The 24,147-nt window shown below is 36.7% G+C and overlaps 1 protein-coding gene across 1 annotated transcript in view; it reads right to left on the reverse strand.

Annotated features, from left to right (window-relative positions):
• Positions 1 to 1,769: 1,769 nt before the first annotated feature.
• Positions 1,770 to 24,147, reverse strand: part of POLK (DNA polymerase kappa) — a 28,550-nt gene continuing 6,172 nt past the window's right edge. Inside the window, exons 3-14 of the mRNA XM_074166049.1 lie at positions 21,627 to 21,779; positions 21,129 to 21,260; positions 19,291 to 19,444; positions 15,211 to 15,426; positions 12,694 to 12,818; positions 12,346 to 12,512; positions 10,191 to 10,223; positions 8,189 to 8,285; positions 6,785 to 6,956; positions 4,968 to 5,924; positions 3,753 to 3,804; positions 1,770 to 3,611 (exon numbers count right to left, since the gene is read on the reverse strand). Coding sequence (XP_074022150.1) covers positions 3,527 to 3,611; positions 3,753 to 3,804; positions 4,968 to 5,924; positions 6,785 to 6,956; positions 8,189 to 8,285; positions 10,191 to 10,223; positions 12,346 to 12,512; positions 12,694 to 12,818; positions 15,211 to 15,426; positions 19,291 to 19,444; positions 21,129 to 21,260; positions 21,627 to 21,779 — 2,343 coding nt within the window. The 3' untranslated portion in view covers positions 1,770 to 3,526. The remainder of the gene's footprint in view (positions 3,612 to 3,752; positions 3,805 to 4,967; positions 5,925 to 6,784; positions 6,957 to 8,188; positions 8,286 to 10,190; positions 10,224 to 12,345; positions 12,513 to 12,693; positions 12,819 to 15,210; positions 15,427 to 19,290; positions 19,445 to 21,128; positions 21,261 to 21,626; positions 21,780 to 24,147) is intronic.

A 24,147-nucleotide genomic window follows, 5' to 3' on the forward strand; every position in this document is an offset into this window, starting at 1 on the left:
TACCTACAGGAGAGATGGGGAGGGACTATTTATCAAGGAGTGTAATGATAGGACAAGGGGTAACGGTTTTAAACTGAAAGAGGGGAGATTTAGATTAGATCTTAGGAAGAAATTCTTTATTGTGAGAGTGGCAAGACACTGGAACAGGTTGCCCAGAGAAGCTGTGGATGCCCCATCCCTGGAGATGTTCAAGGCCAGGCTGGATGGGACTTAGAGCAACCCGGTCTAGTGGGAGATGTCCCTGCCCATGGCAGGGGAGCTGGAACTAGGTGATCTTTAAGGTCCCTTCCAACCCAAACCATTCTATGATTCTATGGTTTTTGATGGCTCCAACCTTCTGCTTGGATTTGCATACTACAATGTGAGAGACAGAGATGTGATAAACCATCCCCAAAAGTAATTCCAACATGTATCAAGCTACAGGTTGACCAATTCAAGCCCCAACTCTGCCCTGCTGATGTTCCTGCCTGTTACAGATATTTCAAAGTGGAATATCAGCAGCTCTAAGAACAAAACAGCATAAGCCAAAGTATTTATATATTCCCAACAGGAAAGTTTCTAGAAACATAGATTTTGAGACACCCAGGCCAGACAACCAATAAATACAGTTGGTCACCATGATATTCAGCCACAGCAAGACATTCTGTAGGCAAGATATTTCGAAACTCGAAAGTAAATAAAGATATTACTACAGATAGAAGCAAGCAGACTCAATAAGGAAAACACTGTTCTACAGCCTAAATTTTTGTGTAGTGAGGATTTACAAGATAAACTGAAGCAAGTCCTGTTCTTACAGGGGTGTCTCTATGGCTGTCCCACTTATGCCAAACATCCTCCTTACAGATAAATGCTTTGTGGCCAGGCATACGCCACCTGCATTCCTTTCTTCAGAAGTGGTGGAGAGAAGAACATAAAGATCACAGAAATGTCATCCTTTTTCTCTATGATTCATAACTAAAAGAGGAATTCAAGATAATGTATATATCTACTTTAAGCAAGAGAGATACTTACACTAGACAAAAATTCTCATTGGCTGCCAACCTAGTTCATTCACACGCTTCAGAACTGTGGATATACTGAGCGCAGAATGGCTCACACACAAGGAATAGTTTATACATGAAGTTAAAAACAGCTATAAAGAAATTTCCAGACGCTAATGAAAACAGATTTTAAGTTAAGGTCAATTATATAACACACACACTGAGAAAAATGCAAAACAAAACCATTGCTTACACAGTCTTCTCCATAAGAAGCGAGATGAAAAATCGTATCACAAGTTTATGACAATACTCTATCATGTACTGAAGGCCACCTTCAGATAAAAACAGTAATGTAATAATTGTAATAAATGTGGTATGAGAAAGTACAAGGAACAGGAAAAAAAAAAGCTTTTGTTTTGCATTGCAGTAAATAATTTAAATGGAAAACATTAAAATAATCTCACTGAGCACTTTCTGTAAACGCACAGAGTCACCCTTCCAGATGGTATACTTCTACATACATCTCAAAAGACACAATTTCTGGCTTTAGAATCATACTGTGAGTTTTACTTGCACATTAGTTCTAACATACTCCACAACTTTAACTTCATGACACTCAGATAACTCTATGACACCTTTTTTTTTTAAACAGATGGTGAAACAAATTCTGAGGTTAAACCAAACTAACACCATTTGTTCAAGCACTTCAAGTAGTTTACTTTTTTGCTAAGTAATGCATATGTAAAAATACACATTTTAAAGAAACACACACCATGACATGGTAATACTTAGATTCTACACTTTATTGAATCAGACAGATACAAACTAACAAAGGGACAGGTGTTTACTTTCTAAACAGCAGTAGTAGCTTAAATCATTTTTTCCTCAGTTGCTTTTATGTCTTTCCTACCAAAAGTTTCCAGCTCCCACCTCTGTCAACAGAACAGCTCACGCTGAATGCTCACTGACCTGGTTTAGAAAAAGTCAACTGAGTCAGCTCACATAGTCTGAACTAGTCCAGCTGATTTGGTCCAAAGCAGATAAGGGAGCACTGACATGAATTCAAATGACAGAGCTCTGGGTACTGTGGCATCTGGCAAACAAACAAACAGATGGGCAGGCAGAGATGGTGAAACCATTCCAGCAAGTTGGAAAACCAAAAAGCATATTCTGGACTCAGCCTGAGCATCCGAGACATATCAGGTACACATTTGTTTGTTTAAAAAACAAGTAAACCCCAAAGTACTTTCAACACAGTTAAACAACAAAACATGCTTCTACAGTAGCTGCTTCTTTTAAAGATTTTGCAATTAAAAAGCAGTTTACATTTCATACAGGGTTTGACATTGTATAACTTATAAGAAATATGCTATCATCATAAATTATTTGCCTGATAAATATTTAATTATATTAAAATGTCTGCATTTAAGCAATTTGGTGTGAACAGAAAAAATCTAAACAGCGTATTTTAAATATTTGCACTTCACAACTTCCTCCTTTCACATATGTACTGATAAAATATCAGTTATTCAGAAATACAAAATATTTTTAAAGAGACGGGTAAACAATAAGAAGATTCAGCATCTTATTTGCACATCATTCATATTATTATTGCACCATGAGACCTTTTATTTAGAGTAAGCTTAGTCCTACTGACCATTAACAATTTCATAATTTTGAAGACAATTGAAGTTCTCAGAGTCTTTGGAAAGGCCAAGGATCAAACAGCATTTGTCTGACTAACCTGGAGGAATTCTTCTCTCATCAACAGATTTATTTTTTTAAATCAGTGAAGTCATCCTGTATCTCAACACAATGAGTCCTTCAGGGCTGGTCCATCAATTCTTACTGAAGTAATTTTCAGTGGCAACAACGAAAGCTTGACTGTGCTCTAAATTCTTGCTCTTCTCCTTTGAAACTGTGAGACCAATCAATTTTTGTGCCCACTGAGAAGATAGAAGTTCGTAAGCTGAAATCAAGTAACTTGGCTCTTCTTTGTTATCACAGAGCTAATACCACAATTAAATTCAGTGTTGAATTGTCCAAGGAAGCGTCAGCCTGAGCTACTATGGCTACCAGAGCCAATACAAACAACAGAGAGAAGATGGCAGGTCAGGTGCGAGAAGAGGGCGTTCAGTAAGCACAGCACAGCACCCTGGTTAATGATTCCTGCTTTCCAGGGAGCTCGCCCTAGAGGCTTGCTCAATGGCAGCTCTAATCTCTCTGTTCTCTTTGTTGAACAGCAGAGAGAATTCCTGAGGCTGCTCGTGACTCTAACAAAGTTTCACATGTTCAATAAAAACAAATTCGAAGTGCTAGCGAATTTTGATTCTCAGAAACAACAGGGGAAAAAAAAAGTATTATTCCCAAAAAACCCCAAATTACCTCAATTGTACCTCCTCTTTTACCTCAAACATCATGTTCTTTTCACACAGGTATGCAATGGCTCCAAAGTAACAGGTACCTGAATCCTACTACCAATGCTAGATTAATTTGCAGTCATAAAACACTATGAAATACTTCATATAGAATATGTTGCTACACAGTCATTTAAAAAACATTTCAATTGTATGCTTGGAATTGCACGACTTGGCTTTTTTTGATACTGACTGTGAAGTTGTTAGTCCGGACCTAAATTTAAAGAAAGACAAGAAAAGGTAAGAGGGAAAAATATACAATGCATACCTACACAGCTTTTACAACACTAAGTATTTTTTTAAGCTGTATTATTTTAAAATGAGTTGTGTACTCAAGTTTCCAGAAAACCCTTACCTTTTTGTTCCTTGTGGTGGATTTGCACACTGCTGTCCTCTGCTTAAACCTCCTGAAAAGTAATTGGAAACAACCAAAATTAATTCTGTCAATAAAGAATGCTTCAGAAATCATATACATGGCAGAACTTTTAAAAGAGCAGGTTTGGGTAAAGCTTTTCTTCCCCCCCCAATTTTTTTTTTTTTAAGATAACCAAATTTAATCTGTCTCAAGGAAAAGATAACATTTTATTATGTGCAGTTTGAGAACTGTAATTTATATTAACATTTTTAAAATAAAAAACCAAAAAGCCTTTAGGTTATTGAAATCTAAGAGACTAATATGAATCTTTCTTTCATAAATACCCCAGTGTAATGTAGTTGATTTTCAAGATGGTTGTTGAAAATTATTTTTTTTTTATCCTGCAGGAGGGAAAGACTCTTTGCCAACAGTGAGTTTTTAATTTAAAACAAAGCCTGTGTGCACATGTAGCAACAACAGAGCTTATAGAATTTTCTGTGCAAAAAGATTGATATTTTAAGTCTTAATTGTGTTCTGATAATTCTAACACACTAGCATTTTCATTTCCTCTTAAAAATCTCCCAAGTTAGATTAGGGACAAGGTACTTCAAGCAGATACTTAACTACCTGCACATGTCCTCTAATCTAGCCAAGGGTTAACTCTTCCTCAAAAAGAGAAACTACTTAAGTAAATATGCTACTGGTTTCGCATGTTACAGGTGCAGTTACATGATATATTTTATTAGACGTAAAACAGGCACATTCCTGCCTTTATGTTTTAGTTCACCGCCTCCCTGTTTTTGCCAACACATTACATAATGGAACTTTTCTGTCAGCTGAATCTCTGAAACAATCCAAGTTGAAGATGTTTTCATTGATTCTCACTTAAATCTTTGTGGCCTTACAAACACCTTTCTGAACATGCCTGGGGGGTAGCAAACATACCATTTACAGAAATAAGCAGTAATTCCTATGTCACCCTTGTGGAACTATTTAATTACCACGACATTCATAAATCTAGTTTGTCATGAAAACTGATTTGATATTTTCTGAAGTAAAATGTTCACCCTTAGCCAGGCCTTACTCAAATGAACTCGTTGAAAAAACCTCAGCCCTGTGTCCTGTTTTGAGGTTCAAATATACCACTACCAAATCACTTTAATGGTACAAGTAGACAATTTGAATAATCAAATATATCCTAATGTGGATACTCACCAACTCTGTTTGAATTTTCCGTATTAGAAGTCTTAGCAGGAAAATCTTTTTTCTCTGTGAGCTCCTGGATAAGGCCTTTATTTAAGCAGATATCCATATGTCTGTTAAATGACACAAGACTGGTGGTTTCCTGTTGTAAATTACAAACTGGACAAACAAGAATGCTGTCTTCTTTAGCTTCGAAGAAACAGGATGAACTAGTTTTTTCTGTATGTTCAGTCTTTTCAAAATGGTCTCCCTTGTCTTGTGAAATTCTTTTGGGGAAAAGACACTCTTTCACACACACGTTTCTAGCAATATCACTGGGATTGCTAGGCTGTCTTTCTCTGTGGGGTTTATCAGGTATTATCTGAGTAAATTTTTCTGTGCTATTGCTAGCAGAGTTGTCAGATGTACTTGCAGACTGGTCTGTTCCTGCTAGTTGATCTGTTTTATTTATTTGACATTCATCAACATTTTCATTTGCAAAGTGCGGAAGAAAGTTAAGTGTATTTCCTCTTGAATTGTCATTCTTGGATATTTCCATGGCATCTTTAACAACAGTCCCATTGAGGCACTCATCAATATGCCTATTAAGCTCTTCCAAATTATTGCTGCTTTGCTCCTCAAAGCAAACAGGGCAAGTGAAGGTCTTACACAGATTAGAATTCTTTAAGTCTGCGACTTTCTTAGTTTCTTCCACAAAATTTGCTGATGATTTCTGATCATGAAAGAGCTGCTTACCTACAGTTTCATTTGGACAAAGATTCTCACTGTTTAGCTGCCTTGCAGCTCGCTTTTTATCAAAAAAACTCCCTCTGGGAGATGCTTCTGAATTTTTTGTGAAATATTCTTGGTTGGACTTCCCTGGCTGCAGCCTAAGAAAACCAATTTCTTTTCCTGATTTTAAGAAACTTTTAATGCTTTTTTGTTGATACTTCTTCTCTTCTTCACTTAGAAATCCTGATACTCGTACACCTAATGATGAAAAACAAACTTATAATACCAATTTTATGAAAACTTAGTACTAATTCTTAATTAACACCTTCTGATGTGTACATCCAATCAATAAAAGTGCATTTTATCTCTAAATGGAGGCTATACTACCTGCAAATGCTAACAATGGATCACAAGGTCTGTACAATTTTACCAGACCCAAACACTTGCCCAACCATATTATTAATTTCAATACCCATGAAGTTTTAACTGATTGTACCATGAGGCCATAAAATTAATAATTTAGAATTCAGTCTGAAAGAGAGTTTTGCATGAAGTCTCCCCACCAAAAATTTTTTCTTCAGTGCATTCTAATACCATAGACAAGTAAGATTTACGTATCACTGAATGGTCCAAGCAGAATACATAAGCATCTGAAACATACAGGTCTTACAATCAAAACACAGATTTTACTGTTGACCGAAATTTTGAATTTCTTGCAGACCATAGCATCTTCAACTCTAGAAGCACTTTTATTTAAAGCATTTGTTTCTAAAAGAGGTTATGGACAGAAATGACCTGTTGTTGTGGTGCAAAGCAGATTTAAAAGCTCTTTTAAGGCAGCAGAATTAAGCACTGCTATGTGTTAAGATTCTACTCTCAAGCCAATCTGTATGTTGTTCCAGGGCTAGCAGGTGGAAGGAAAAGTACAATCTAAATTAGTAAAACATTCCTGAGTCACCATTCAGCACTTTAGACCTGTTTCACTTTGCAAAAACTACCAGGGTAACAGAGAAAGGATAAATCCATTTATACAGATTTTACTTTAAAGTACGGTCTGTTACTTGCATACATTATAAGATCTAAGTCTGAAAAGAAAGAATGTGTTTGAAATATTTTACCCATAAGTCTTATCCGTAAAGGGTGAGGAGCAACACTATCAATTTCTGTTCCTAACAAGTCTTTAGCAACAGCAAATATTTCCTCCTCAGTAGAAACAGAAGACAGCACAGTTGAAGCTCTCGTTTTCACTTCAAAGTTCACATTCTTTAGCTTCAAGGTAACAGTTTTACCCTAGGCCAAAAAAAAAAAAAAAAAAAAAAAAAGGAAAATAAAGAAAAAAAAAGAAAAAGGTTAAGCATGTCATATACAGCACAGAAACAATTATTATGTAGCATCTATATAAGGGCCCTAAAGCCATAGGCAAAACTGTGCCACTGCCAAGAACTCTTCTGCAAGATTCTGTACTTGCTCCTAAACTGCTGCCAAAGTCAAATTCTCTGAACTGGGTCATTTGGCTGTGGTTCCCAGCAGACCATCTGCCACAAGTGCCTGTTCAATAGATTTTGCTCTGGCTACAGTCACAACTTCTACCCTGCCTACAAAAAAATATTTCACTTGGAAACTTTCAGTGCAAGATAACTTACCTTTGCTGTGAAAACTACTAAGGACATGTAAGTGATACCCAATTAAGGATTTGCTGAGAACTTCTTTCCTCCTGCATGGTGCTATCAGAGAAACACACAGCATCTGTGTTTGGCACAAATATTCCCCTAGCAACATCTTCCAAACCATTTATGTGATTTAGTGCGTCCATCCAAATGTAAATAGATGGCACACCTTTTGCTCTGGTGCCTTTGTAAGCTTATCCCTTTGTCCTTCTTAGCTGATGATTTCCCTTTAAACCTATCACCTTTTGAGACAATCTTTTATGAATGAAGAATACTAATCACAATTCTTTTAGGTCTTAAATGTTATTCCTTGCTTTACCATAAAGACCTTAATAGAAAATATCAACTGTTCTTTCCAGATAATAAACAGAAATTTGGGGAGAAGGAATACAGAGACTGTTGCTACCTTTCATACCATTGAATGGCATGAGTAACTTGTCAGCAAGTCTGGGACATGTGAACTTCTTAAACTACTCAACTGGCTATTGACTGCATCCTGTTATGAATATGCGAAAGAAACACTGTTTTAAATACATTAATAGTATATGATTGACCAAAGCACAGCTCATAGACAATCAATGCTATTATTTGTTTATAAACATTGCTTTTAGCATAAAATGCTTATGTGCTAAATAACTTGGTTAAGTAGTTTAATTTTTTCTATGCAAAAGCCACCTGAACAATATTAAAATGCTGACTAAATCGTTCTAAACGTCTGCAATTAAAGAATGGAGACTTCTGAAGATAGATTGCATGGTATGATGCTGCTGAGAACATTCACACTAATGTTGCATTTAATAACTTTAAATGCAAAGTGTTGTCTTTTTGCAAGTAAACAGAGAATATTATAAATACCTTAAGTCCCTCTTTCTGTAGCTCTTGAGCAAGGTCTCTGCAGAGCTCTCGACACAAGCTGTACTGGTCTTCTGCTGAGTTTATTTCACTGAATGTTCTAAGATAAAGATATGATCTTTTTTTCAGTATGAAGTCTAAAATTTCTTCAGTGGCTGCCTTCTAAAAGTATTTTTTGTACAGTTAAACGAAACTACATCAGAAGAAGGTTGTATAGGTTTGAGTGTTTACTTCAAGGAAAAATAGACATTAATATGCATATTATACAGAAAGATTTGTGCACATTTATGTGTTTCAAAATGTTTGCAAAGCCCTTCAAATATTAAATAATCTGGCTTTCAATTTTTCATGCGCTATTTGAAAATGTATCAGATTTAAGGTCATTAATGCTTAAATATATGGAAGAGAGAATACTAACACCAACTGAATTCATGGAGGCAGCCAAGTTATTTGTATTTAATCTCCTTTGTACAGTGCTATGTAACATCAGAAGAAAGAAAGTATTAGAAAGTCAATATCAGAGCCAAGTATCAGAAATAAATAATGCAGATGCTAAGAAAAAGATGCCAGCTAGGGTAATTATGTCTAGCCTCAGAGTAGGAAAAGCTATCTTTCTGCCAAAAACATTGCTAACTGCCTTTGCTAGAGCAGGGGAATTACAGTATTATATTTTTGTCGTGCATCTGCTTTTTAGTAATAACATCAGAGGAAAAACAACTTCAGTTAGTAGTGGTTTTAAGAGAAGTGGGAAGCAAAACTTAAAGCCACCAGATGCTTTTGGAACGGTCTCGCAGATCCATTGTTTCATGCCAGGCTTTCTATTTATGAGTGTAAAGTCCCTACAGTTACACTGGATTTCACATCTCTGAGTTATAATTAGGTTTACCTGATCATATTGAAAAGTCATCCCCTATTATGATTCATGTTCCCCTAAGAATGTTTGCATGCTGCCAGAGTAACAGGATGAGTATTTTACTGTGGGTCCCATGCCATTATCCAAGGAGTAACTCATGTTACCCTGGCAATGCTGCAGTGATTTACAGAATTGCAATGCTGCAGTAATTGGGAAGCTGTAAAAGTCCGAAGTTTGGAAGGGGTGGGACAGAGAGAATGCTATTTCAGGCCCACTCTTATTCCCATATAAACTAGCTTCATGATTACAGCAGAGTTTTAAACCATCTCTGGTCTAAAACTGTTTCTCTTAGGAAAAAAAGAAGGAAGAAAAGCAGAATGGTACAATAGGCTACCCAGATTATCAGTCTGCCTGCAAACCAGCACAAGACTACAGCCATACATGTCTCAGCTCTGCTGGTACTAAACTTTAGGGGGCTTACATAAGCTCCCCAGCTTTGAGACTTAACTATTAAGTCTCACAAGGAATAAGAATAATTTCTTCTTTTCTAAAAAGAGACAAGACATGAGGGTAGGGATAATTACTATGGTGCTCTACAGATTCTCCTTGCAGTATTTACTTTTTAAAAATGAACTTTTGGAAATTACACACACCACCACCTTAAGGAACTCTACACTGGCAAAAACTTAAAAGTTAGGAAATTTAACCGATTTTAGTTAACCATGCAAAATTATTGTCAGCTTTGCAAGTCTACCCTACACTATACTTGCCATGCATGTCACTGCAGGCTATTAGACTGATGTTAACACTAAACTGGAACATAGAAAAAAAAAATTCAATCCCTTATATATTTCCACCCTATATTATGGCTTAAAGACCATATATATTCGATATATTAAAGGCATTAGGAGAATCAGATGATGAGAAAAGAGAACATGCAAACTGACAGAAGTAACTCCATAGTATTCTGAAGCCAAGGAAAAAAAAATAAATAATTAAAGCTTGAATCTGATTTAGTGACCTTGTTGTATATGTGGTTTTCTAACACATATAAATACACAATTAAATTATATGACTAAGAAAAGTATACACTACTTGGCATTAAGTAGGTTTAGTAATTAATGTAGCTTTTTCAATGTTGAAAAGGCATACCTTTCAGTGCTCATACTTTTTCTTTCTCCATCCCTTTAAAAAGAAAAACAATTTATTACACTCACTTTACCTAGAACTGTTATCATTTCAATAAACTCCAAGACAACCAGTCATGTTTCAATAACTGGATGTTAACTTTCTCTACAAGTCTTGCACATCAAGTTTAAGTGAATGCAAAACAGACAATGTTTTTTTAAAAAAACTTAGACATTACTGTAGATGAAGTAAAGACATAAATCAGCCACAGATGTCAATAAAGTTTGTAAAAAGAACCCAAAACTCCAACAAAACTCCTCTCTCATATTGGAATGAGTCTTATTTAAAAACAAAACTAACTACAAACCCTATGGTCTCTCACCTCACTGTAAGTGCAGAGCACTGCTATTAAAATCCTGAACATGCTATGTATATTTGAATATTTGTTTCTCTAAGGAATTATGTTTACTTTCTCACTAAATTATTGCCCATGTTAAAGGTGATGTGTTAGGGCTCTTTTTGTTGGTTGGTTTGTTAGCTTGCTCTTTCCCAGTTTTAATTGAACATCCTTTAATAACTCTTCTGCATATAAGGAGTTCCTCAGAGTGTTTTATTTTTAGGTCCTTGTTCTGTTTGTACGTATTGGAAAGAACATACTTAGTATCCTCAGATTTTCCTAAAAGAAGGTGATCAAAGACAACGACCATAAAATGAACCATTTACTCAGGTATTGGTAGATTAAGGGCGTGCTTTCCCCCCACTAAAATCACTGAAGTCAAGTTGGTGCTAATAAAAGCAAACCCAAGAAATAAGTTTCTTAGACACCACCATTAAAATTGTGTTCCCCTTCACAATAACAACTGTAGCTTTTGAAATGCTCCTGGTTTGTTTTTTTTTAAATGTACTGGGAAGATTCCCAGACTGTACGACACCTAAACAGGGAGAATAAGGGAGGAGAGTGCACCAACTATTAAAGGACCACTTGAGGTTGCATTATCTTAAGAGAAACAAATATTTGGAAAACCACATTTTATCTTTTATCAAGTCACCTTCACTAAGTCAATCTTATTGCATATTTTGTTTCAAGTCAACATATTTCTGAATTAAAAAAAAAACAAAAAACAACACAAAGATTGTGCTAGCACATTACTGGTCTACAAATTGCTAACTGTATATATTATTTTGTAGTCAAAGAGAAAAAAAAAAGGAAGATCTATTATTATCAGAGACGTAACAGAAATAATACGGAATAGGTCCTTCAGAAGTGCACAAAACACTTTGGAACTTCTAATGAAACCAGATCATTGTGAAGCTGTTTTTAAATAGAATTTCAGCAGTTTGGGAAGGATAGGAGAATATTTATATGGAAGGAATATTTAAAAGAAAGCCAATCCTAAATTAAGACTTGTTTACACAAACAACAAAATGCTGGGTTTTTTTAAGAACAAGTGTTCCATGTTTGTATCCAGGACAGGTTTAGAAATGATTCATATTATTAAAAAGATGAGTTCACTACTAAGACTTATTTCTCCTCTCTACACAGGAGGCTAAAAAGCCATTAAAGTAGTATGAATCTTAAAGGAAAAGATATGAAGGACATAAACATCTTCAGTTCCATTCCAGGAAATTCACAAGTTGATATTGCAAATATGTATGTATACACAATAGAAGACACAGAAACGTCAGTCTCTTTCATTAGAAATATGACAATTTACCACTAGAGAAGATCAGATAGCAATGCGATTTTTGTTACAATCAGATAAAAATAAAAACCAATGAATGTATATTGTTTTTATAGAGAAAACAGGACTGAACACCTTTCCTTAGGAAAACTCATTTCTCTTCAGCTGTTTTAGTAATTATCAGGTTACTTTAAATTATATCAACTTGATTTCTTGAGATACACTTGATGCACAAATTCTCTGACAGACTTTTTGGATTTCATGTACCAGACATGGCTGTACAAACTTTTGCTTTTTAATGTTCAGTTGTTGTGTGTATCTTAGCCATAAGTATAATAATAACAGGTATCAGACACCTTTTAAAATATACCAAACGAGCTGAATTTTCATAATATTTGTTTGTCAATAAAACATTTCTTAAAATGTACACTATGTGAGATACACAAGGAAATAAATTAGAAAAATGTAAACACAGGAGAAAAAAACCCAAAACATACTTTTCCAAATGTGTTGAACCCAAACCAAGGGAAATATCCAAGAAATTACGCCAAGATGCTTCTGAAAAAAGCAGAGAAAGCAGTGCCCTCTGCTGGTAAAGTTCTGAGCAAGTCACAATTCCAAGGGCTTTTAACATCTTCTCGGTTACTTTGCCTATACCTGGCACCTGAAAAATAGTAAGCATCATTATAGAAACTATCGTTATGGTAGATCCAATACCAGGAACAATTTAAACCAAACACAACTGGGCAGATTACCTAGAAAAGTATATTTCTTCAGTAAAAATTTTGCTTTTAGAACATAAGGAACAGACATGATTACATGGTAAATATCACAGTATCTCTTACCTTTCTAATAGGCAAGTCTTTTAGGAAGTCTATCACTGCTTGTCTCTCGGGAGCAATTCTGCACTGCCCATTAGGTTTATTACGATCACTGCACATTTTTGCTAACATTGTATTCGGTGCTATTCCTTAAAAACAAACAAACAAACCCCCTATTTTTAAAAAACACAAGACAACTTAATTTCAACTGTCCAGTATTTAAAAGTTGAAGACTAGCCTAGACATTTGGCAAAGACTAAACATAAGAAAAAGAATGACTATAACTGATAACCAGATTTGTTACTACTCTGCAAAAAAAAATTGTGACAGACATGTGAGAACATAAATACTTGTGGTATATTAAATATAATGGATGCACCACATAAAGTGTACCTACTATTTTAAGATAGTCAGGGTAACACAACACGCACTAATCAGTCATGAGAGGTTAAATACCAAGCGTTTAAAAATAACATCAGTTACATGATTGAATGATTTTATGATAGTGATTATTGTAAGACAAAAGGAAATGTTTACAATGGCAGCTATAGTGCATTCTTAATAAGGAGGAGATATTTTCTCCTTGTATTTCAGCAAAAAGACTTAACTAATTTTGACAAAATTTACCAAATTAAAGTCTTTTGTGGGCTACCACTGCTACGTAGTCTTTTCAAAATATACATTTATTTCACTGACACTTGCAGGGATGAGGGACTGCTCTTTTCTATCAAAACTGTTTTTACAAATAAACTCTGCAATTGGTTTAGCAAGGAAAATAGAATTATTCTACGCTGCCCCCCTGGAAGACTAAATTTTGATTTGTTTACTGATAAAATTATTTAAGAAGGTATACGTAATTCTGTTTAAAATTATTTAAGAAGGTATACGTAATTCTGTTTATTACTGATTATCAAGAGGGCCAATGGAATCCTGGGCTGCATAGGGAAGAGTGTGGCCAGTAGGCCGAGGGAGGTCATTCTCCCCCTCTACTCTGCACTGGTGAGGCCACAACTGGAATACTGCATCCAGTTCTGGGCTCCCCAGTTCAAGAGGGACAGGGAACTACTGGAGAGAGTCCAACGTAGGGCAATTAAGATGATTAAGGGATTGGAGCACCTCCCTTAGGAGGAAAGGCTCAAAGAGCTGGGGCTCTTTAGCTTGGAGAAGAGAAGGCTGAGGGGAGACCTTATCTATGTTTACAAGTACCTAAGGGGTGGGTTGAAGGATGATGGAGCCAGACTCTTTTCAGTGGTTCCCAGTGAGAGGATGAGGTGCAATGGGCACAAGCTGGAACATAGGAAGTTCCACTCAAATATGAGGAAGAACTTCTTTACGGTGAGGGTGACAGAGCTCTGGAACAGGCTGCCCAGGGAGGTCGTGGAGTCCCCTTCTCTGGAGATCTTCAAGATCCACCTGGATGCAGTCCTGAGTAATGTGCTCTAGGCAATCCTGCTTTAGCAGGGGAGTTGGACTAGATGATCTCTAAAGGTCCCTTCCAACTCTGACAATTCCATGATTCCATGTTCAGTATTTTTTCAATTAGCTTTCTAGCTATTTTTCATTTTTGTGCTTAAAACCCCTGATGCACTTATAAAAGCTGTGCCTGTTCTCTAAACACTAACTTATTCCTTAAGAAGACAAAATTTCAGTAGAACAAAATTATTATTTTGCTACCACTCATGAGATAACATACATGGGAGGTGGGTCTCATCCTGGTTCTTCCTACTAGTGCTCCTTTAGGTTTGCTTACATTCAACATTTCTTTGCTCGCCTACATCTGCTTCATAAAGCTCATTACTCCCTGATGCCTCACTGACCTGGTTAGCAAAGCAGTTCGGATGGCATCAAACTAAGTGGCTAGGGTGACCTTTTACTGACTTAATCAAGACTATTATCAAAATAGTTGAGACTTACAGGTAGACTGCCTGAAGTCAAATGACATAAAACTTGAATGGTCAATATTAAAAAGCTAGTGAATAGTTTATTGACTTCCACACATATTTACTTCTCTGAGAACTAACTTTTTAATGAAATTTGATATTGCCTTAAGCAAGGAACAGTGGGGAGAACTGTTAGAAATACTTAACAATATGGATCTGCTATTCAAACTAACAGCAATTTAGCAACCAGTAACAGATTTCACTACGACCCGTGTTTCACGAAAACAATTTACTTGAAGCACTAAACCAACAACCACCAGTGCTAAGATTAACTCCTGAGTGCACTGGTCATTCTTCCACACTACTTATATTTCAAGAAGAAAGAAGCAAAAAAATGATATAACTTTGTTTCTATGTTTAAAATGATTAAACTAATGTATCTATGATTAAAAACCAAAAAACAAGAGTGTCTTTGATAGCTATATCACCTCTTGAAACACTTGAAAGTCATAGCCTTTGCAGATTTGCAAAGAGAGCAAATTACTTTGCAGCACAAGAATACTGTGGCAATGCTAATTTCTTAATTAATGCCCTTTAAGATTGGAGTAGGAGACATTCTGGAAATACAAAGCATTATTATTATTCATATGTGTCTGAATACCTGCACTAGCAGTCAGTTGAGTTTTCTGCTCAATTCTAAAGCGAATTTCCTTCACAACTTCCTCTGCAGAAGTTCCGAAGACAATCGAATTTTCCACTGATTGATCTCTTTGGTCAGGATCGTTATCCACCAGAAGTGTGTTGTCTTCAAACAGTACCGGTGAAGAAGAGCATCCATCTTCATTAAATTTGGCAGACATATTTATATCATCTTTCTCTATGTTAGGTAGGAACACAATTAATTAATCTATCCATATATGTTATATATGGATGGATCTCAGGAGAAAAAAGAGAGTTTGGAAGAAGGGGCAGGCAACTCAGGAGGACTACAAGTATGTCATAGTTTATCCAGGGAGAAAATTAGAAAGGCCAAAGCCCAACCAGAACTTAATCTGGCTACTGCCTTAAAAGACAATAAAAATGTTTCTAAAATATGTTAGCAACAAAAGGAAGTCTAAGGAGAATCTCCATCCTTTACTGGATGCAGGGGGAAATACAGTGACAAAGGATGAGGAAAAGGCTGAGGTATTAAATACCTCAGTATTCAACAGTAAGACCGGTTGTTCTCTGAGTACCCAGCCCTGTGACCTGGAAGATGGGGAGCAAATAATAGGCTTTCCCTATGGATTATTCCATAATCCAAGAGGAAACAGTCAGCAACCTGCTACGCCACATAGACACACACAAGTCTATGTGGCTGGATGGGATCCATGCAAAGGTACTCAGGGAGCTGGTGGAAGTACTCGCCAACCCACCTTCCGCTACTTATGAGCAGTCCTGGCTAACCAGAGAGGTACCACTTGACTGGAGGTTAGCAAATGCGACACCCATCTACAAGATGGGCCAAAAGGAGGATCTGGGGAACTATAGGCCTGTCAGTCTGACCTTGATGCTGGGAAATGTTATGGAGCAGACCATCCCGAGTGCCATCATGTGGCACATAAAGGTGATCGGGTGCAGTCAGCACGGGTGTATGAAAAGTAGGTCCTGCTTGACTAACCTGATCTCCTTCTATGGCAAGGTGATCCATCTAGTGGATGAGGGGAAAGGCTGTGGATGTTGTCTACCTAGACTTTAGGGAATCCTCTGACACCATTTTCCACTGCATTTTCCTGGAGCAGTGGATGCTCATGGCTTGGAAATGTGTGCACTTCATTGCATAAAAAACTGGCTGGATGGCTGGGCCCTGAGTTGTGGTAAATGGAATTAAATCTAGCTGGTGGCTGGTCACAAGTGGTGTTCCCCAGGGTTCGGTATTGGGGCCAGTTTTGATTAGTATCTTTATTGATGATCTGGATGAGGGGACTGAGTGCACCCTCAGTAAGTTCGCAGATGACATCAAGTTAGGTGGGAGTGTTGATCTGCTTAAGGGTAGGAAGGCTCTACAGAGGGCTCTGAACAGGCTGAATCAGTGGGCCGAGGACAATTGTATGAGGCTGAACAAGACCAAGTGCCAGGTCCTGGACTTGGTCACAACAACCCCATGCAGCGCTACAGGCTTGGGGAAGAGTAGCTGGAAAGCTGCCTGGCAGAAAAGGACCTGGGGGTGTTGGTCAACAGGCAGCTGAATACGAGCCAGCAGTGTGCCCAGCGCGGCCAAGAAGGCATCCTGGCTTGTATGAGAAATAGCTGGCCAGCAGGAGTAGGGAAGTGACTGTCCCCCTGCTGGGCGTTAAGGGTTATTAAGCATTGGAACAGGCTGCCTAGAGAACTGGTTGAGTCACCATCCCAGGAGGTATTTAAAAGATGTGTAGATGTGGTGCTTAGGAACATAGTTTAGCGGTAGACTTGGCAGTGTTAGGTTAAAAGTTGGACTCAATGACCTTAAGGGTCTTTTCCAACCTAAACAATTCTATGATATTATTTATTGATTTCTTTCTGCAGTGTCTGAAGAGAGTGCATTAGCAGCTTCTTTTCTTCTGTTTGAAAAAAAAAAAATCATTATTTAGCCAAAGCGATTGCATTGTTTTTTTGTTTCAAGAGAGAAGAGTCATAACTGCTTTGTTCTTAATGTGATTTGAACTTGGCTGAGATTGGAAGAATTGGCTAGGAAACTGGATGTAACTTCCAGAAAAGCAACAAGGTTTAATGGCCTGTTGCTGTAGCAGCAGAAAAACATAAATATTTTGGCATTATTTTTGTTTCAAGTCAAGTGAACACCAGATGCTCCCTTTTCTGGTGGAAATAAAAATATTTTGTAAAAGCTTTTCGATATTCTCCAAAGAAAATTAGGGATTTTGAATATCTGGTTCTAGAATCACGAGCCTGGGGAGTTTCTTGTTTTTAACTGCAGTCATGGCAGAACAAGTAATGTCAGCAGCCCTTTGTCTGACTCTACTAACCTTACTATTACAGTTTCACATTCTAAGTGCTTGCTTGTTTTTCTGAAGAACAAGGATGTCAGAGAAGCATGAAGAGGCTACATGACTCCACATCAGTGATATTTATTTTGCAAAGACTATGCCAGTTTGTTTCTTTCTATTCCATTAATGCTTTTTAGTAGTAGTGTATCCTTGATTATCCTCTTAATGGCTATTTAGATAATTTTGAATACTGATAATATAAATGTTCCGGTTTGTACATCAATCAACCATTTGTATGACTCCTTTTTTATTACTCCCTATTGGGTATACAGTTGTGGATGTGGTTCCAACTCCATCTTCTACAGCCAAGTGAAATCCAGTCATATCTTAAGCGTTACTGTAAGTCCTGCAGTGCTCAGTGCTCATGACTATACATTTTTAATCTTGTAAAATAATCATGTAACCAGAGCTTACGCATACTGTCTTTGCAGACAATTTCTCATGTTTCTGATGTACAGGACTCACTACAGTATTTTAGGAAACAACTTTCCAAAATACAAATAACCTTTAGAACAGTAAGTTTATTTATTCTACTACCTTAACTCGTAAGATTATTACTACTTATTTGCAAAATTATCTTGTTGAATTGTAAAGGAAAATACACACTTAACACAATTAGGTTTAGTAAACCTAGTACCACTTTTCACACATTTTACTCGAGTTAGAAAACATTAAGTCTTCCGAGTCCAAATTATTAGCAGCATACCTTTTATGCACAGGTGAATAATAGAGCAAGTTAACCTGTAAACTAAGAAATCGGAGGTAGAGAGTATACCAGAGGATGAATTATGGAAGGACTTAAGCTGCACCCATTGAAAGCGTAGGGCACTTATCTGAAGCTTGTATGTTATAAGTTATCTGAAGTTATAACATATAGTTTACATATTATATGCATGTGTGATCAGTAACACCTGCTCCTCACCCCAGGTCAGGTAGTTAGCATAACTAATGCCATTTTATAAGGCAAACAGCCATTCTCTGGAACCCAGCGGGTCATGTATTTGTTTCCTTTCCCCTCATTATCAGGTGCTGAAGGTCCTGTGCACCTAGTAGACAAAACAAACAGGTTTATGCTTCCCCACCCTGTAGGCCTCAAGGTTGCTGGGTGCCAGGCCAATTACTCCCTTCCTTGCTGGCCTTGAAGGTACCAGGCACCCAGCCAACCTGGTGGTGTTGATGACCCTGCCACAGAACAGGGAAAAACATAACAGGTCCCAGAGCACTGTCTGTAAAACCAAGCAGTTAATGTCCTAAGAGGACATGGACCAGAACTGCTGCCAGACAGAGAAAACATGACCCCCCAGATGGAAAAGCACACCTCCACTGTTGTCTGCTTCTTCTGAGGACTGAGGGAGTGATTCGTATCCTTTTATGTGATTTTTGAGTCTCAATCATGATTGTTACATTGATACAGCAAATCATGTATTAAGATTTGACTGCAGACAGTCCAGGTGATTAGAAATTATAAGTTTTTAAGTTGTATTACAAATTCTGTATTATGCTAGTTACATTGTACTTCATTGATTCTGCTTGTAGAAATCCTGTGCTATTCTAATCATCGTCTGTGCTATACTAATCATCAACTTCCTGTTAAGAAAACAAAGCTTTAAATTGTAACTACGATTTAGTGGTGTCATCATTCTGCCAACGATGCCTAAAAGAAAGCATCTGTCCCCTCAGTGCCAGGTGACTGCATAAAAAGACAGTAATTTGCTTACCTTTTTCTCTAGTGCTTTCCGTGTTAAAAAAGAATCTTCTCTTATCTTCGGGCCAGTTCAGTCTTTCCTCCAAGTGCTCTGTTATGTTCAGGTAGGCTTCATCTAGGCCCATAGGCATAAAATTGGGATCATATTCGGTCAGTATTTCTCTAACCTTGATAAATACATAGTGAAAGTTTAAAGCCTTGTTGCTGTAAGAGCAGATCTTGACACACAGTTATGAAGGGAACAAATGTACTCTGAAACTTCAAGATTACCAATCAATATTAAAGATATTTATAGAACAAACTATTAATTGATATTGGAAAATTATAGTACTGCTTCTCACAAGTAGCAAGATATCAATAATAAGTGAGAACTAAACAGATTTTGAGCAGCGTATTTTACTGCAGAGGTCATTAAGATCAGCGTGTAAGGATTCCACAGGCACTAGGTTCACAGACACTGCAGTAACTATCTGAACACAACTCTGGGGACATCACAGAACATCACATATGCAAAGGTTTAAAAAAATACAAGGCCACTCAAGTTTTAACTTACATTCAAACTAAAGTTACAGACAATGTTTTAGAGCACTGGTTGATGTCACAGACAAAGCTTATTAGAAAAATAGTGATAAGTGCATCTTCCCAAAAGGCAACATAATAAATTAAATGGTCAAAATAAATTCTCTACCTTTTCTCCTCTTTTTTTACCTTCTCTTTTTATTATTTTTTTTAAACAAGAAGGAAAATTTGACCATGTCATGTTTTCTCTATCAGATTTGATGAAGTTCTTAGGTACCACGTTTGTTCACATGCACTTCATCTTTCTGAAACTGACTAGAAAGGATTCACTGCTCAACTTTTAATGACAAAATGAAACAAATTTAAATATTTTCAACCCAAATCCCAAGAGAAAGACAAAAATAAAAAAAACCAAATCAGCCAGAACCTTTAATACTTTACCTCATCAAACAACAAATGAAATATTTATCATAAAATCCAAGATCCTTACCAAGTTCAAACCCATTCTGAAACGCGCATATTTATATATGCTTTTTTACAACAGAATTGAGAAAAATGAAATCAAATAAGATCAAAATTAGAAACTGCCTTTATTTATGGAAAGAGATTGAGGCTTCATAAAAATAAATAAATCTTGGCATGATTTTATTCAAGTTGGAAGATGTGCCATCTACAAGTTTAAGGCCTACAAAAAAATCAGTTCATTGGGTTTGTTCTTTTGGGTTTTTTTTGTTTGTTTGTTTGGTTGGTTTTGTTTTTTTTTTTTAAAACTGGATTTTGGGTATCCTAAGTATTTCTCCCGGCACTAAGTAAAATCACTACTGCTAAAGCAACATGTGATTTCTCTCTGATTTTTTCCTTTTTATTTCAAGTCCCTTCTTTTAAAACAAATGAATCTGCATTTAGAACTCACTAATGCTCTTGACTTCTCTCTCCAGTAATTACCATTTGAAATTATGATTATGCATTGTGTGAATTTATTATCTCCATGTTTCCTATGTACTTGCAGCGTCCTAGTGATTAGATTATGATCCATGGTTTTGGAATTTTAAGAATAATAAGGCTCAAGCTGTATCACTAGCTGACTAAAGTTCTGAAAATCTCTACCAGCACCACTACTGACTTCATTAAAACGACAAGATGGATGAATGCAATGTTTTTTCATCTCCTTGTTCAAAAGCACCAATGTTTTGTTTAATTTATGTTCAAAGCCACATCACCGAAGAGTTTAATGCTTAAACTACCACTTTTCATGTTATCTAGAACTGATGTATTGATAGAGTCTTAAACCAAGTACACTGACTTTTGGTTAAAGAGCACTTTCAGACTTACCTCTTTACTCACTTTGCCATATTTTTCAAAGTTTAATGGTACTATAGTTAGATGTGGACATAGCTTTTTAGCAATAAATCCAGGCATGGCTGCACGTACACCAAATCTCCTAGCGTGGTAATTTGATGTAGACTTAGGAGAGAGTAAATAAATTTAGTGTTCAGTAATCAAGCTTTTCTTCAAAATAATCAAGTTCTAATCACATATCTTCAAGCAGAAAAGACTGACAAGGCTGAGAGTTTATATGCATTCCCTCCCCCACACCCCACCTTTCAATCTGTTTACATCCTTTATACTGTCATGGGTACACTTTTTACTGAAAAATAAAATCCAATTTATACAGTCTAGTCTAAGAACAGATGTTTACTGTTTTGTTATTTTTTCCACACTTCTAGAAATTCTCTATATAACAGTGTCATATTACATTATTATTGTATGGTTTATTAGGTTTTAGATTCATGTAATTGATTTCTGAATTAGCGTGACATTTGGCCTTACCAACATACTCATTGATCCCACTGCTATAGGCTTCTCCTTCAACTCTGGATTGTCTCTCATTTCCACAGCTGCATAGAAGGCATCCATGTCAATGTGTACAATCGTATTGCTAAGGTTACGGCTCTGTTCCAGTTCTATCACAAGTTTGTCCACCTGAACAGAATAAACCAACAACATAAGACTGATTGCTAGCAAAGCTGCAAGGCGACTTTTAAAGAAAAGCCCACACAAAGAAAGTGCGTTTCACTCCTAGAGTTCAAGATGTATCATCTATTAGTAGGCTGTGAGCCGTACTCCTGCTTCATCAGCTCCATGGTGTTGTGAGACAAGAGACCGAGCACACAGACCTCTCCATGAAATACTTCATTCGTGCTTAATTTGCTTGCATTCTTTTACCAAACCACTTACAGATCATGTGCTTGTTTCCGAAATATTTTTCGACTATGAATGAGAAATGAACTGTGAATGTCATCAGAAAGCATGAGTGCATTGTTTGGCAGGTGATTTTTAAGGTCTACTGGTTAAAGATGACTATGTTGGCAGTACCACACACCATTCTAGGTACATTCTAACCACACTAATGACTATCCTAATCTCTATTTACACAACAAAAGGTTGCTACTGCTAGAAAAAAACAGAGAGGCATAATAGAGCTCAAGAAATACAAGCAGTGAAAAGGAACTGGAGTTTCACTTTACTTGAAAGCACAAGGACACACGCCCGCATTCATGACATCAAGGTACCACTACAGAAATGCCTCTGGATTGATTGCAACGTGTTAGGGTCTTGGAGAGGAATGTTTATGTGCAATTCGCACAGTTACTTGAAGACTTTTTATCTCTTTTTCCCCTCAACAGAGTTGTTTAATAAAAAACATTAAGACTTTATCCAAAAAAACATCTTTGGAGCCGAAGACACTTGAGGCACATAGTGAGTGGCTATGAATGTTCTAAGTAAATTGCTGAGTAATGATTTACAAAGTCTTTTCTCTGTGTTGTTCCAAGTTGATTTGAGGGATGAAAGGCTAGAATGGGGCCTCAAACAAGGCTACTCCATACAGAAGAACAGTGTGCTCCCCAAGGCTGAGAAAATGGGTTTAGACCAATTAAACGCACATGGGGAAAGCCATCCAAACAAGAACCAAAAGAAAAAGCGGGGAATTTACATTATTTTCACTACACTACTAATTCAGCAATAGTTCAAGTCACACTATAATCATGAAAAGTACCCTTATTTTAAACTATACTTTGCAGATAATTTTCAGGTTATTCTCAAATTCAAATTGCTTAATTAATTAATACTGTCAATTGCTCCTCTAGTTACATAACTTCTGTATTTCAACTTATCACAATTTTTACAAACTTCTTTTTGCTTTTTCTCAGCACGGGAAGGACATGGACCTGTTGGAATGGGTCCAGAGGAGGGCATGAAGATGATCAGAGGGCACCTCTCCTATGAGGACAAGCTGAGGGAGTTGGGGTTGTTCAGCCTGGAGAAGGCTCTAGGGAGACCTTCAAATGCCTAAAGAGGGCCTACAGGAAAGATGGAGAATGTGGTGATTGGAAGAGGGGAATTGGTTTTAAACTGAAAGAGGGAAGATTTAGATTAGATATTAGGAAGAAATTCTTTACTGTGAGGGTGGTGAGACACTGGAAGACGTTGCCCAGAGAAGCTGTGGATGCCCCATCCCTGGAAGTGTTTAAGGCCAGGCTGGATGGGGCTTTGAGCAACCTGCTCTAGTGGAGGTGTCCCTGCCCATGGCAGCGGGGTTGGAGCTCAATGATCTTTAAGGTCCCTTCCAACTCTAAGCATTCTATGATTCCATGAAATGCATTTCTAACATGATACTTACTGATCAGATAATATATACATCTAAAGAACGAAATAAAATTACATTAAACTAATCAGAAATACAAAAAGATAATTCTTCAGCAAAAGCTACTGATATAAGTAATATGCTAAAACAAAACACACCCAGACGTACTCAGAGAATTCAGGGCACCTAAAAATGTTTCCTTAAGTAAGATAAGAAAAGTTATGGAATAATACCTCAGAGGCAAGCCAGGTTGACAAGTTTTTAAAAGCTGCTTCCAATTTTCCTTTAGACAAAAAAAGAGCTAGTAAGTTGTTCTTTTGTTTCTAAGCCAGATGAAAAAAAACAACCCTAAACCATACAAATTGTAATTGAAAGTTTAATTTTGTTTAGAGTGACTTTTAGACAACTTAGAGTAACCTCTCTTTTTTTCTTATCCCATGACACAAAATACAAGTTTTCTATCTTCATTTGTTTTGTTGAAGTAAGACAGAAAAGATTATGCAAAATCTCTTCTATATTTGTAAAAGCATCTGATAAGGTGAAGAGATAATAAACAGTGATACTATTTAAGACAATAGTAACTATTTACAGAATAAACATCTGGGATAAAACCCACATGTATAAAACCAGCAAACATTAACGGCTGGATACTTTTAAAAGTATTATTAAATACTGCTGAATTTCAAGCAATTCCACCCTGGGTTG

The sequence above is a fragment of the Numenius arquata genome, chromosome Z (genome assembly GCF_964106895.1).
Source record: "Numenius arquata chromosome Z, bNumArq3.hap1.1, whole genome shotgun sequence".
NCBI lineage: Eukaryota > Metazoa > Chordata > Aves > Charadriiformes > Scolopacidae > Numenius > Numenius arquata.